Below are 16483 nucleotides of genomic sequence, written 5' to 3'. Positions count from 1 at the left end.
TACAACTCATCTACCCCCCTCTGTCTGTTCCCCTGCTGCAAGAAGGGCACAAACAGACAGAAACATTCAGAAAGACAGACGCACACACACACACACTAGGCAGACAACAATACAACCAAATAGACCAGAAATACGCAAAACATCATACACATGCAGTCACACAGAGAGACAGAAACACAAAGGAATATTCCTCAAATGCTATTTCATTTTAAGATCGAGCAACATGGAATCAGTCGTCTGTAATCAGTAGGAAATAAGTGAGTATGAACAAGTTCTGATGAAAATATGTTCCCTTTTCACAAGTATTGCTTTAATGGATCAAACCAAACAACAAATGCAGTAAACCAGTCATATTCTGTTATGAACCAGGGCAGTCCTTAAGGGGAGGAGCTGTTACAAAAGCAGGGGTTGGGGTCAAGGGTTGAAATATTGTCCTACACACATTAGAGAAGAAAAATACAAATGGAAAAACACAGGAGGAGCGGCGTGCTTCTATCATCACATTTCCCAAGCGGTTGCCGAGTTTATTCTGGGGTCTGACGGCATGGTAACGCAACGTGGAGGCACGGTGCATTTGTTACACACCCACTGAGGATAATGCCTGTCATGGTTACTAATGTTGTCAACTATTAAACGTGTCAGAATAAGTCAGAGGAATAGCCCTCTCTTGCTACTAAAACAATACATTGAAATATGTGCTTGTGAGTTCCTTCACGTCATTGTTGGGAGATCAAGAAAGGGTGGAGAGGAGGCATCAGATGATTGTTTGTTTCCCATCTGATTACCACCCTCCCAAATACAAATAGCTAGACAAAACAATTACAAGATCTGCATAGTCAGGTGCTGCTGTAGTCATAATACCAATTCGTCTGTTGTTGACCAATAGATTAGTTGGGAGATCCTTAAGAAAAGGGAAATAAAAAAATAAAATCAAAATTCAACATTATGTTTCTTTTAAATCCTTTTAAAGTACCATAGCAATTACAGTGAGAAGGGGTGCTACATGGGGATACCTAAGGGGATCTCTAAGCAATTCAATCAAAGTCTTTAATTAAGAAAGCCTTTTCGAGGCCGACAAACAAATGGTCAGAGATAAGAGGGGCTTTCCAAATGTCTGTGTCACTGAGGGGGACGGCGACGGGACGAGGGCGGGGGGCGGGGGGGGCTGTAGCCATGAAGGACCTTCCTCTGCAAGCCACATACACACATTTCTACACTGGCCCAGCCCACTCCCGCTGTGTGGTGCTCTACGGTGCAGCCCGGTTGGGTCTCTTTGGAGCGGGAGGGGGCATGAGCTCCGTGTCTGGGTCAGAGGGGCGTTTCCGGTTCTGTCCTTGGGCTCCCAGGGCACAGCGGTCCAGAAACTCATAGAGGTTTTCTTTCGTGACAGGATACTTGATGCTGTTACACACAGCTGGAAGAGAAGAGAGAGACACAGACAGGAAGTTAGCTCAGACATGATGATGGACTCTTCCTGGGCTTGGTCCACCTCGAAATCAGGCCGTTTCTGCAGCTACACAGACAAAAAAGTCCAGGTGGTTTTAAACCTTTTCCTTTTATGCCCTACCCCAGGGCACAAGTGTACAGCAGCAACTCTCATCTCTCGTGGACAGACCACATAAACATGAATGGTACCATAGATCTTTCATGATACAACTGGATGCTTGAGAAACCGAGCAACATTAGTTCCGTTTGGGTTTTTTGTCACTGGTTATTTGGACAAATCACGATTTCGCACGTCTTAGGATCTTTCAAATTTCAGAAAGGGGACGGGGGGCATTTTGTCCATAGACTTGCAAAGAGAGAGGGTGGAGCTCTACGTTCGGGTTCTACCTCTTCTCTAAACACGCTTGGACAACAAATTCAATCGAGAAACTGACCAAGTACACAGGATTTCAGTTCTGGGTTAACCGATATTACAGCAACTCTAATACACGGTAACCTTCCAAAAATACTCAGATTCCTTTGAGGGAGTTTCAGGAACGTCAAAATATATGTTTTCTATGTTTAGGCTCCCTTGACATTTGCAGCTAGAAGGCTGGCAGAATTCAAGCATTCGACAAACAGTCGAACCCGAGAAGGCAAAAGGAAAGAGTATGGTATACCATCGGTGGACTTTGCTACAATAAAAGAAAAACAGAATAATGAACAACATATACAAAGAGAATAAGTTGCTCTCCTTACATGCAAGTGTAATCTCTTTTCTCTTGGGCGCACACACACAGTTCTTCTATCCTCGTAGGGACCTAAAATTGATTTCCATTCAAAATAATATTTTCCATAACCCTAAACACTAACCCTAAACACTACCCTAATTGTAACCATCAACCCTAAGATTAAAATAGCCTTTGTTCTCATGGGGATGTGGGACATTCTTTCTTGTTTTACTATACTCGTGAGGTCTTCAGGTCTTCACGAGGATAGAAGAACCAACACACACATGCACACGCGCACACACACACACAAAAGTAAGACAGGATGTGTGTTTGAAATATAGATTAACTTAAGCCATTAATCTAATAGGCCCAGTAATTGTCTTATTGTAGACAGAGATAAAGAGGCTGCAGATATTAATACAGATTGCTCCAGGGCTAGCCAGGCAGTCAGTCAGGCAGCCAGGTAGGACAGGCAGGCATGCTCTCACCCAGTGTGTCCAATAAACACCAGCTGGCAGCCAAATAGCATTGATTTTGTATGGCAAACATTTTGGGGAACACCCTGCTCACTCACCCATGGCTGTGTCGTAGGAGTTGGGGAAGCTCTTGTCTACCCTCTGTCTCATGAACACCCAGGTGTTGTTGTTAAAGGAGCACTCAATGATCTTGTTGTCGTACTGCTTCAGCTCCTTGGAGGCCTATAGAAGGAGAGAGGAGAGTCAAGGTGGTTGGTTTAGAAGGTCAACATTTATAGTATATTATTGACTACAATAATTCTGGTCCTCCGGTCACAATATTGGGACTTACATTATACAGCAGTAACAGTTTGACAGTGTGTACACTGTATGTACAATTGAACACTGCATATCAGGACCGGTATTTGTGTCATCTGTTGCCCACTTGTCATGAGCTTAATTACCTAGATTCTGTTTTAAAAAACTACCATTTGTGCTATTTAGAGCTGGATTCATTAACAGCAAATTAAACAGGCACCTTCTACTAATGCAAAGTCAAAGGTGATATCGCATGAGCCAAACTTCAGTACCAAGCTCTCATCGCTTCGGTCTTAAGTTCCACTGATATTGACTGTTCAATGATTTAATATCCATCTACATGGGTGAGGTGGTGTTTAAGAAGCTAGGGAGAGTGGGGCAGAGATCACACTTCTAGGGCCAAGCTGGGTGGGGCTCAGATGACTGGTGTGGGCCCGCTGCCAGGCTGCCCCTGAGCAGATGAAGGGGCGGCAGACGCCAAGGGAGTGGGCAGCCCTGCCAGGAGCACAACACCTTGACTGGCAAGACCAAGACCTAAGTAAGAGCCCGATTGCTCTTGGAGAAGGGCATCTGGGTACTCAACAGGGAAGGGAGGTAGCTGTGTGTGCGTGTGTGTGTAGAAAAAAAAGGGTGTTGAGAGTGGGTTTGTTTGAATGAGACAGAGGGGACATGCTCAGGTGGACATCACACCACAGAGAGCATGACCTTGAAAAAAAAAGTGGGATCAACCCAAAATCACACATTTTAAGACTCAGGGAGTACACGTTCTCTCACACTAGCCGTATCACTAGTGTCTCAGAGCCAAGTCGCAGTACGCCGTTATTAAAATGAGAACACGCACACATTTAGCTGTCGTGATCTGTCGATTAGGTTCCATTTCCAAACCAAACACATTTTTCCCCCAGCCCTTCCTAAGAATAGCTGAGAGACTAAACTCAGGAGGAGTGACAGAAGGGGCGAAGAAATGTGTTACACAAAGGCAAGCGGGGCGAGCTGACAAATAACAATGCAGGAGGCAAGTTTGTCAGGCAGGGAGTGGAGTCTGTCCTGTTTGCTGGGATCCCATCCTAGTTGTGTGTGAAATGCTGGCTGCCTCGTCTCCCCACCGCTTGGTGTTTAATCCGTCCAAATCCACTTCATTATGGTCTCACTCCTGCAGCCATCTACCAGGAGACTCCGTGCAAAGGAAAACTCACTATCACCCCAATCTATTATTCTGTGTTTTCAACTGGACTATATAATAACTACGTCAATCTGTCCTCCATGCCCCCCTCTTCCAATCATGGAGAGTTTAGGACCAGCAACTCCGCTATGGGGAAAAAAATGATATTGTGCTTCATCATAGTGTCACAGCTGTGACTGATTGACTCATAAACAACATGACTCCGTTAAGAACAACAGCAGTGCCTTAACGCCTCTACACAGCCACCTTTTAAATGGGAAGAGTGTTAACAGTCTCGCACTGTGCCATTAAGTGAGGTCAATGTCTGGCTACTAGAGGAGATGCGGTTGTTTCCACGGAAAACTATTAACAGATGCAAATTGGTTTTGTTTTGGAGAGAGATTGAAGGGTATATTGATTTCTGTCTGCATTAAAGCAGTCAATTATCTACTTGGAAAATATCCAGGGCCTTAAAAGAAGACAAAACGGGCAAATCATAAGAAGTTGCTTCTGTACAGAACAAAAATAGAACTCCTAACAAGCAAATCAAATCAAGATCTTTTATGTCAATTATTCTCCATAAAATTACTAAAGAATTGAGTCTGAAATTACCGAAACAATCTAGAGGCAAACAGGCATACATAAAATGTGTCCCATTAACTAGTGCTTCATTTGGAAATTTGGAGTTGCCGGATAAAAAAAAGTGAAGGAGAGAGGGGGGCTCTGAGCTGAGGTACCGGAACTCATGAAAAAAAGAAGAAAAATCCCCTTTTTAATAAAGCATTGCATGCAGTATCATCAATTTTGCGCAGTGGCATAGAGCAGTAGAGTAAAGGTGCTTGCAGAAGTTTCAAACATGGGGGAACGTTTTTTTTTTGTAGCTTTGGGTCCGGGAATAATGTGGCCTTTTATAAACGCATTTCATGCAATTCAACATCATTTTACATGACTGAATCTTTTTTGAACGCTGCACAAATGATCAAAATGCCAGGCTACTGACAAACTAAGAATATCTGAGATCAATAAAAACCACCATGTCTTGAATCCACCAATAATTGCCTAGGCCTAGGTGTGTGAAGACAGACATATTGCACGATATGAGGAGGAAATTATAGCCCTAAAACAGCTTTCCAATTTCACTGACTCACCCAATGACGCGCCGCTCACTCACCTGTGATGGCAGATGCGTTCGTGCCAAAAGCTTAGCTCTCTTATTTTACTTTGTAAAACAGTGCTGTTCGCTCAATAGGCCTATTTGGAAGATAACACATTTTTGGTAGCCGACAGGCAGATTAGTCTTCTCTTTTCAGCAGGAGCCATTTTCTTTCCAACCTGTGTTCTCCTGTGATTGTATTTGAAATATTTGCGAAAGGACTGTTTTGGCTGCATGCTGTTCAGACAGACTTGCGCACGTTCCTGACTGTAGGCCATGCCTCGTGATTGGGCTACACACCATTTAAAAAAATAAAATAAGCTATTGATCCTCTGTGGCTAAATTATAAGTCTACTCCTGGTGTAGTATTCTGAATTATTTATTTTCAGTGAATCTCGTTGTGAGAGATTCAGGCGTCCTTCCCTCTCATACCACGTTAACGGCCATGCGGTTGTCTGTCTCTGGGCTACAATGTTGCGCAGACTATTAACCCGGGCGGGCCCAACACAAATCCATTTTTAGAATATCAAGCATGTTTTCACATTAACGTTTTTTAGGGGGCAGGAGAATTAGAAAAGAAGCAACTCGAATTTACACTGATCGCTTTTATTGGAAGTTTTACATTGCAAAGAGTGAAAATAATTTTTCATGCCAGGAGAGCTACCGATACGAAACAGTCCAAAACGGAGAGGTGCCGGATCCCGATAAACTTAACCACTGCCATTAACCCACACATAAGTATAATACAATGAGACTGAGTTGCATTACACTGTCCCTCCCCTGGGAAATTGATCACTATCTGGGCAGGTGATGTGGGAGTATGTCAATGTGTACACCATTAAAGGCTCCTCTCGTTTCACTGGTACCTGCTGTTTTCACCATAAACGCCGGTGGTGTCTGACAAACAGATCGGTCATAGATGGTGCAGGCTCACTTGGAATTGTTAGGCAGATATTTTTTCATGGCCTGGGCTTACAGCATTCTGTGTGGGTGTTGGGTTGAATTTAGCAACACATCCAGCTTCTTGTCTCACCTTCATCTGTGCAAAGGGCATGTCATGGCTGCCGACGTAGAGCAATCCAACAGTCTGGGGAAGCAACCTGCAAAGACAAAACATCTTCATTAACACCCCAAGAATCCCTGAGGTCACCCTGAGCGTCAAATGCAACAGAGCACCCTCCGCTCTGCTCGTTAGAGAGAGGGAACAATGGCTCCCTCGACAACAGAGTTAGCCTACTACTGCACACCGCTGATTACCAGCTAGTAACAGAATGATATGCTGCCAACATCCACCATCACACCTCCCATCTCTGGGTGCGTCACAATAATATCGGCTTTGTACTGAAGTGTGCACTCATTCTTATACCAATCATTTCCTTTCAATTCAGTGAAGGGAACAGGTATAGACATTGGGAGGAAGGAAAGATGTTTGGAATGTAGCCTTTTTCTCAGAGCATCTGGAGGTTCAACATGTAGGGTACTGAGTGCAAACACACAACGGTGACGATGCCACATCTGGGGGGTAATTATAGCTATGCCCAAAACCCACAGGCATCAAACTGAGCACCTTCTACCTGGAATGTTATAACGGTTTTACATCCTCTCCATACATCATCCGTCTGTCTCTACGTCAGCTATTTTAATGATGATTTCTGATCACCAGCTGTGAGTGCTCAGCAGTTAATCAACCGTAATGTGGCTTTATCAGGGGTTTGTGTGTGTGTGTGAGTCCCCAAACAAGTGGTTCGCTGCCCCCCCTGTTCCTGTAGCCATGTGCTTTTCGGGTCTCATTCCAGGGAGCACACCCCACAGCTGGCCTTAATGAAACCCCCCCAGCCTGGCTGCCCATGTTTATTTCAGGATAACCATGGGCAGCCATCGTCTGCAGTTTATACGCACACAAACCCTCCCCCCACCAGACCTAAACACGGTCTCTGACGATACTGTCACTGGCTTCCTGTTCTTGCTTGTCCCGACAGCATCACTTAACCAGTGAGACGCACCGGCGGAGAAGAGGGGGCTAGCGGAACTGATGTTCAAACCACCGTGGGTGGATTTAATCTCACCCACCATGTTGGGTCATCCTGTTGGAGACCACCTATTGGGTATACATGGATTTGGGTGAGCAGAACACACATTAAGGGGAGGGGCCTGCCTCTCCATTCCCTTTTCCTTTGTTAAAACCCGTTGGTGAAGAGAGGGCAGGCAGGAAGCAGCCGTCAACACTGCCATTGAACCCTCCGGCCTTCCATGAACTGATGGAAACAACTGGAGAGCAACCCTGAGAGTTTCACACCACACCCGCCCGCCAAAAGGTCTCTCACACGCTTATTTACCCAACCTCTGTCCGACGTCCAACTTTCCTAAAATAGCATACTTTGCTCTCCTAAAATGCATGGCTGTGTATTCACCAAGCCCTCGTCACTGACAAAAAAGTAAACCATGACAAAATGTACAATTCTATTGACATGGTGCTCCGAAAATAACCGAATGTATCACAGTCATTAAGGCTGATACTGTGAAATGACAGTCTGCCTGTGGCCTCTGTCATTTCAATTTCTGGATCTTTACGCGAGACGCTAAGTTGACGTTCCGCTGCAATCTGAATAGGTTACTCCGTGTTACTTAGTGTTTCACGTTTGACAATTGCTCAATTGAGGTACAAACGACCTAAAATCCACCGAGTAAAGGTGATAACGTGCATTTATAGCCTACCTTACCCAAATGGAATCAAACACATTTGGGAACAGGACTTACTTTTGAATCCCCAAATCACAGAGAGCCACAGTCAATGATACAGCTCCAGTGTATTGAAACGGCCTGCGTCCGACAAGCTTCAAATGGACTGGGGCTGAGCTGCCGGCAAGGGCTGTGGGCCACAAGTGCATTTCAGATAACTTGTTCGACATGTACAACAGTCATTTCACAGAGAGAATACAGTCCCAAAGGAACATGTATTGCCCTGATAGATCTCCTTCTAGATGCTGAAGGATGGAACCAGATGGATCTCTGGCAGCATCCCAAATGCTACTGTATTTCCCCTACATAGTGGACTACTTTTGACCAGGGCATAAAAGTAGTGCACTAGATAGGGAAAAGGGTGCCATTTAAGACTCAGCCTCCTCTCTTGCCACTGCAGCTGGCTGGGAGGGGGGTACGTAAACTAAAGCCTCTAACCCCTGCCTGCCTGCTGTAAGCTGCTTTCCTGCAGGGCCATCAAGCCTACTCTCCCTGGAGTCCTGTTCAGTAGCTGATAAAAGTGGACACAGATTACTCACCTTTTGCTTACCGAGGTGGAACATTTGGCATGCATATACTGTACTGAGGTGGGAAGTTTTGAGCTAAGCTTTTTCCAAGGACAACAGACCTGTTAATAGAGAGCAATAGCAACAGTGTTTTTTTGTAGGCACTAACCCAATGAGGCATGCCGCCATGCCTCATTGGCCAAAGCCTATGGGGGAAGTTGAGATTTTTAGGGGTTTTGGAAAAATGTCTAAGACACTGCATCTCAGCGCTAGAGGCGTCACTACAGACCCTGTAGGCTAAGCCCGTTAACTAACCCCAGACTTTATTTTTGGTATTTATACAAAAACCCGATTCTTTCCCCATGAATAGTCCCCTAGGAATGGCTGAACGAACCAGAAGTAACTCATTTCCAGTTTTTAGGACTACAAGCTGGCGAGTTCTATTGCAAGTGTGTGGCTGTAACTCCGCCCAGACCTGTCAGTTGGTGTAACAACACCAGTGTCCCATATGACAGAGGCCAGGCAGAGTCAGAACAGGCCCAGACATGGCTGGCCCCCGTGGAGCATGTCCACTCCGCCTCAGCTTTGGTAATTCATATTCACACAGTGTTTTTAATGGAATGTTATTCTGCTTTGCATTCTCTCCCTACATTTATTAATTGCGACTTCTGATATTCAGCTGTGAGCATTCAGCAGGTAATCCACTGTAATGGGGTGCAGTATCAAATACGTCTGTCTGGCACCCTGTGGAGTGGCCCTGTCCAGTCCACCTGGGCTGCCGTGATTCATATCCACATATCGCTTTAATAGGGGCTGCACTGCAGTCAGGTCTCACCCCGATTGGTTGAATTTACAATGACGCATGCAGAACATGTTTTATTGGCCCAATTAGAGGTAACCTCTTCAGAGAGAAACCGAACTCGATTAATCCATAAATCAAGTCGCCATGTCAGAAACCAAAGCACTACTTCTTCCATGCCCCACATGGTAAAACTCCTTTAATTACTTGCTGTCTATTTCGCTAACTGTCTTCTTCTCTCTCTCACGCTCCCTCTTTTTCCTGCTCCCTCTCTCTCTATCCTCCTTTCCTCCCTCCACCAAAACATCCTTTTCTCTCGGCCTCTCCTCCTGTTTTTCAGTTGAGGTGATGAAAGTCGTGAGACTGTGAGCTGCTTCTTCTCTGTAGCACAGAGAGCAGAGACACGCTGAGGGATGGAGTGGGCAGATAAACAAGCACTTGTTCCTTCTCTGTCTTCTCTAACTGAGACAAAGACATACTTAATGACCTGCACCACTAGTGGGCTCTGAGGAGAAACAGAGGAGCGCTACTCTGCCAGCTAACAGCACTATCAGAACTACACTGAACAAAAAAATATAAACGCAACATGTACAGTGTTAGTCCCATGTTTCACGAGCTGAAATAAAATCATTGGTGTGCCAGAGTTCGTTGTCACGGTCTTAGCTCCTGACAAATACAGTCATGTGAGAAAGTAAGTACACACCCTGGAAAGAATCACACAAAAAAGTAAACTTAGATCATGTTAAGTAATTCAAATAAACAGGGTGTGTACTTACTTACAAAAACGCAATATACTTTTGCAGAAAAAGTTAGTACACCCCTAGCTTTACCATCACATAAATCGAAAAAATTAGAATCAGGTGCACCAAAACAGGTACAAATGATTATAAAATCATTAGAGAGTAACTTGCGAGGTTCTAGCCTTCCATAAAGATTAGAAACTTGGTCTGGTTGGGTCTTTAACAAATGGGTGTGTGGCTACACATCATGCCAACATACTATCCCAGATTATTGATGCCCATGCGTCTAAGAGGGGTTGCAAATCCATTTCCAAGCTATTAAAATAACATAATTCCACTGCTCGACAGATCATCTACAAATGGAGGAAATTCCAGACCACTGGCAATCTACCTAGGACACGTCATTCCAACAAATTTAGCCCAAAGCTTACCGAAAGATGCTCATAGAAGTAACATCAAGGGATCTACAGACCAAAACTACTGGAACAATGTTCTCTGGACAGATGAGTCAAAGGTCGAGTTGTTTGGCCGCAATGCCAGACGCCATGTTTGGCAAAAACAAAAAACTGCCTTTGAACAGAAGAACCTCACACCAACAGTAAAGCATGGAGGCGGTGACATCATGGTTTGGGGTGCTTTGCTGCTTGAGGGCCTGGCCAACTTGCCATCATTGAGTCAACCATGAATTCCATATTGTACCAGAGAATTCTTGAGGATAATGTGAGGCCATCTGTCAAAAGAGCTGAAGCTGAACCAACAGGACAATGATCCAAAACAAAAGCCAAGCTACAAGAGAATGGCTCAAAAAATAATCCTATCGAAATTGAAGCGGGCCGTGCATGCAAGAAAGCCCTCACGTTTCTAGCAGTACAGTAAAGCAGAGCAGACAAAAATTCCTCCCAGTTGATGTAAGAGACTGATCAACAGTGATAAGAAATGGCTACATTAAGTTATTTCAGCCAAACGGGGCAACACCAGCTATTGAAGCTAGGGGGGGGGGGGGGTACTTCATTTATCCGCACAATGGAATTGCTTTTCTGTTGATTTTTGATTAATAAATGATTGCGAAGTATAATCTTTCAGTGCAATTTGTTAAATTAGGTTACCTTTATCTGTCAATAGTGTTGAAGTGAAGATTACATTACATATCCATCTGTCCAAATATGTAGAAAAAGACGGACTATATGCCCCGCTCGCGACAGTGTTTGGCCCTGTCTCAGACACTTTCCCGTCTATCCCCCTCTGTGTTCATCTCCCTCTCTGATTTTCCTAACCTACTGTGGAAAATAAATAAATAAGGTGGTTGGAATTCTGGTCTCCTTAAAAAAACAAAAAAAGAACTGAATGGCCGTGCGCACTGCAGTGAGTCTTACTTAGAGCACCAACTAAGAAACCTCATCTCACAGACGAGCATAGCAGTACCTGGGAAGGTGCTGAGGGAACGAGGTAGCAAACAGGCATACTCCCAACATGATTTATTTAGCACGTTTGATGTATTAGCTGTGGACCTATAGGAAACATTTTACAGCCCAGTAAAGTACAGTACAGCACAGCAGTGCCTGGGGTAGGTAGAAGGTACAGAGGAACTGAGAATAATGGGTCAATTTAATCAAAAAGGTATTTTCTGGGAAAAACTCCCACCATTTCAGGAGCAGGCTGGCAAGATGAGATGAGAATCTGTTGGTGATAAATATGGTGTTCTAACCTAATACAGGTGGAGAAAGTAAAAGAGAGCTAGATGGAAATTGCCTATCAGTAGGAAAACATCCGATTCATTTGTGGACTTTCATATGTACAATGAAAGGAATGGAAGTCTGCAGTTCAGGCAATGGCAAAGCCTGCTGACTTCTATTCCGTCTTCATTATCGGAAGTGGCAACAAAATACCAATGTGTCTTGGGCAGATATTGCAGTTGAATTCAATAAGGGCCCGTGGCAGAACATAATGTCAGTAGTTGTGGGCGATTCAAGGTATAGCTCATACAGAAAAAAACATCTTATATAATAAGAACGATACAAACAAAAACAAATCAGAAATGTCTAAAATTGACAAAACATGGTTCAAAGCGATTAGCTGACACTCACTCAAAACTACTATAGTACGTGGTTGGGTTTGATGTCTCAAACTACACGCATGTGTCTAAGAGATGGGGGTTTGTTCTTGCAGTGGAATCATCACGCAGCCAGAGCGTTTCCCTAGCAACAGTGACTCACCCTTCTCCTCCGACTTTGGTGATCTTGAGGCGGAAGTCTACAGAGTTGAGGCTGGGCGGCTTCCACTTGAGGATGTCATCACATCGCCCAGCTTTGTATTTCTGCAGACACACAAAGAGAGAGACCGATATTAGATCCGATTGGCATTCATTGTCATACAAACGGAAAAGCTTACTACAGCGCACACATTTCACGCATAATACACATAGGACCACAGCAGGAAACAAACAACAGTAGACAGTCAGATTTAATAGTATACCCCTGCCCTACACCCGCACGAAGGAGGAAGCTACATGTCAGATCATTCATTCCAAACACACAACACACTGGCATGCACTCAGAACATCACCTGTATTTAGCTTTTATTTGTTGTCTGTGTTCTATGTTTTGAATTGCTTTTATTACTGAACAAAAATGTAAACGCAACAATCTCAAAGATTTTACTGAGTTACAGTTCATAGAAGAAGAAAAATCAGTCAATTGAAATAAATTCATTAGGCCCTTATCTATGGATTTCCCATGACTGGGCAGAAATACTCCTTAGTAGCACTGTGGCATTGTGTGACAAAACTCCAGTGGGCTTTTGTTGCCCCCAGCACAAGGTGCACCTGTGTAACGATCAGGCTGTGGGGAAAAAGGGGGTGCAACTCAATATTAAGAATAATATTCTGTACACTCAGTGCTGGGGCACGTTCAAACATTAGCAAGCTTTTTTCATCCTAATGTCACCTTGGGGATTAATAAAGTACAATCTCATCTCAATGATTTCTTGATCCATGAACAAATGACTAAAAAGGCAGAATAACATGAGGTACAGTATGTACCTTCACACTCTTAAGAGAAATTGACTGAAAATCCAAGTATTTTACACGGCTCCCTTCAGAAAATCACCACGTTTTTCAAAAGGCAGCCAATATGTCTGAAGGTAAGCTCTGTTCGTAATCGATTTGGAGAGCTGAAAATTACATATTATTCAGGGAATGGCTCAAAACCTTGAACATCGACTTTGTTCCACTTCCAATTTAGGGTAAAAATCCTGTCTTAAAAATGAGTAGTAAGGTAGTCAGGTTATACATAATGGATAATAATTAAGCTTCCATGGCAGGTCTAAAATAGGATGCTCATATTGTAGTTAAAAAAGAGAAAGCTTGTCAAGAGCAATTTATAGATAGATATTGAAAGGGCGGGAGTAGCCTACATGAATTCATAACTAATCAGAAATTAATTTCTGGAGAATCCAATTAAAAGCTGCAAATGGAAGTACAAATTCAACGTTGCTTTTAGGTCTTACGACGAGGTCTACAACGAGTAGCCATATATTCTGTTCTGATGATTAGGCTACATGTTGTCATAGAAATTAGCATGACATAGATTTACATACATACGGTACATGGCATTTATTTAATCTAACTCATATGCAACTAGTGTAAAGAGTGTGAATGTGGTATTTAGGATGTAAAGCCATACAGTGTGACGGGGCAGGAACAGATGTGTCAATGGTGTAAGTGTCAGATTGCCCGGTAACAGAACTATGCCTCCACGGATTTCCTGGAAGAAGGCATCACATGGGCATCATAGTGCCACCATCTCCATTTCCACCCACTCTCACCATTCCAGAGAGAACGTGGAAAGGAAAGCATTTCCTGGAAGAAGGCATCACATGGGCATCATAGTGCCACCATCTCCATTTCCACCCACTCTCACCATTCCAGAGAGAACGTGGAAAGGAAAGCATTTCCTGGAAGAAGGCATCACATGGGCATCATAGTGCCACCATCTCCATTTCCACCCACTCTCACCATTCCAGAGAGAACGTGGAAAGGAAAGCATTTCCTGGAAGAAGGCATCACATGGGCATCATAGTGCCACCATCTCCATTTCCACCCACTCTCACCATTCCAGAGAGAACGTGGAAAGGAAAGCATTTCCTGGAAGAATGTACAGTAGAGATTTCCAAGAAACCAATCCCCATGGGAAAGGATGGCACAAGGATTTCAACAAGAATTTAAAAGGAGAAGTATAGGAATATATAGACAGAAACCAAAACAAATCCCATTTCGCCATAACAAATAAATGTTTCCTCAATAAAGTAGCTATCAGCAAGGTCAAAGCTGGTAAGTTAAAAAAAATCTAGCGCGAGTATTAAGGGGGTAAGGAGGTAGGGGTGACATGGGAGAACTTGGGAAGGTTGAACCTCAGGCAGGCTGCAGCGTTCTGGATAAATTGTAGGGGTTTGATGGCACAAGCTGAGTTCCTCAGTATTAAACTAGAGTAGAGTATTTACAATTTTTTTAATTATTTATTTTAATTTTACCTTTATTTAACTAGGCAAGTCAGTTAAGAACAAATTCTTATTTTCAATGACGGCCTAGGAACAGTGGGTTAACTGCCTGTTCAGGGGCAGAACGACAGATTTGTACCTTGTCAGCTCGGGGATATGAACTTGCAACCTTTCGGTTACTAGTCCAACGCTCTAACCACTAGGCTTCCCTGCCGCCCCACTATAGCCTACATCATAAATAAAACAATACATAATAATAATAATAATAATAATGTCACTCAGTTGGTAAAGAATGGTGCTAATAACGTCAGGGTGCTGGGTTCGATTCCTGTGACCACCCATACATTGCATTTGGAAAGTATTCAGACCCCTTGACTTTTTCCACATTTTGTTACGTTACAGACTTATTCTAAAATTGTTAAATAAATAAAAAAGCCTCAATCTGAATCAGGTTTTAGGAAATTTTGCAAAGACAAGATGAAATTAAGTATAGCTTGATGGGTGAAAAATATGATCACTTGAGAGAACAGCTCTGCAGCCTGAGGCAAGGGACAAGAGCGCAAGCTTTCTTTGCGACTTTCTGAAATCGCCAATAGCCTGTAGTCGCAGCCCATATATGTTTTTATTTCTAAAGACATTCTAAGGTTTGTATCACTCACAAGTCAAATTGACAAATACCTCTAAATCTAGCGTATAGGACCTGTTTCAAATTATCACTTTTGCCGTCAACATAGCCATTCATATGCGCACCAGAATTGGATAAAATATCCTTTCTATTTTATTCAGCTAAATTCAATTATATTCTTCTTACTAAAAAATAATACAATATAAAATAATGCCATGGGACTTACAAGCAAATTTTGTCAGCTAATTGAACAAGCCTACAGCATATGGCATGGAGCATAGCCAGATAACATACAGTAGGCCAACTCATATTCTGTTCTTCTGAAATACATTTTCTTCATATGATATTATTTCTTTAGACCTGACAAAAAAAAAGGATTTATTGTGATGGTGTATATAAAATGTATTCATTATACCTTAATGTAATGTTCCAAAGGCACGCGCATCAGCAGCTTGTATGCCGTTTGTATGCAGAGTCCTGGAGATGCTAAACGTGTTTATGTTAATTAACAGTCAATTTCCGTGAGACCGGCAGACATTTCCATGTCAATAACCGGCGGACAACATTTCATGACCGCCACAGACCTAGTCCTGGCTCTATATAGTACTGTGTGTTTCCTAGCCCTCTGTCCTGGACTTATGGACTGTGAAGAGACCCCTGGTGACATGTCCTTTGGGATATGTATCGGTGTCTGAACTGTGCATTAGCCGTTTGAACAGACAGTATGGTGCTTTCAACACATCAATACCTCTCGCAAAGACAAGTAGTGATGCAGTCAATCTTTCCTCAAGCTCTTGATATTAGCCCTCAGGATACATTTAAGGGCCAGCAGTGATGCTCTGTTTAAGGCCAACTGCAATTTCCTTATGTCCTACTTTGCAGCACTTCACCATATAACTGGGCAGTAGTCCAGGTGTGATAAAACTTGAGCCTGTAGGACAAGCTTAGTAACCATTGCATCAATATGTTTTGACCATTTCAGTTTACAATCTAGGGTAACACCAAGCAGTTCACTCTCCCCAACTTGCTCAATTGCCCCATTATTCAATACAATATTTATTTTAGGGTTAAGCACAGTTTTTAGTTTTTTATATATTTAGGATTCTCTATACAGTATAGGTTCATGGATATTACAACCTGTGTGTTGTGATAACGGCATTATTTGCTCTATAAACTGTTAATTCATGTGCCTTGCGACCGTGATATATACAGCCCTAAAGGCCGAGACAATAAGAGGACACAGCGGGGCAGAGTAAATTCAACCACACCTTTGTTTTACCACAAAACCGGATAGCAACCTCTGTTCGGGGGAAGGCCACAAAGCATACTGCATTTA

The 16483-nt window shown here is 43.2% G+C and overlaps 1 protein-coding gene across 2 annotated transcripts in view; it reads right to left on the bottom strand.

Moving 5' to 3' along the window:
- Window positions 1-278: 278 nt before the first annotated feature.
- The window catches only part of rngtt (RNA guanylyltransferase and 5'-phosphatase), a 130775-nt gene continuing 114570 nt past the window's right edge, over window positions 279-16483 (bottom strand). Inside the window, exons 14-18 of one of the 2 annotated variants that reach the window (XM_064990631.1) lie at window positions 12242-12342; window positions 6278-6344; window positions 2731-2854; window positions 1208-1414; window positions 279-901 (exon numbers count right to left, since the gene is read on the bottom strand). In XM_064990631.1, coding sequence (XP_064846703.1) covers window positions 1248-1414; window positions 2731-2854; window positions 6278-6344; window positions 12242-12342 — 459 coding nt within the window. In that variant the 3' untranslated portion in view covers window positions 279-901; window positions 1208-1247. Of the gene's footprint in view, window positions 1415-2730; window positions 2855-6277; window positions 6345-12241; window positions 12343-16483 lie in introns of both variants that reach the window. The other variant, XM_064990630.1, reaches the window with a different exon arrangement.

The sequence above is a fragment of the Oncorhynchus masou genome, chromosome 16, assembly GCF_036934945.1.
Source record: "Oncorhynchus masou masou isolate Uvic2021 chromosome 16, UVic_Omas_1.1, whole genome shotgun sequence".
Taxonomy (NCBI): domain Eukaryota; kingdom Metazoa; phylum Chordata; class Actinopteri; order Salmoniformes; family Salmonidae; genus Oncorhynchus; species Oncorhynchus masou.
Note: the sequence above shows the minus strand (reverse complement) of the source record. Positions and strands in the feature narration are given on the sequence as shown.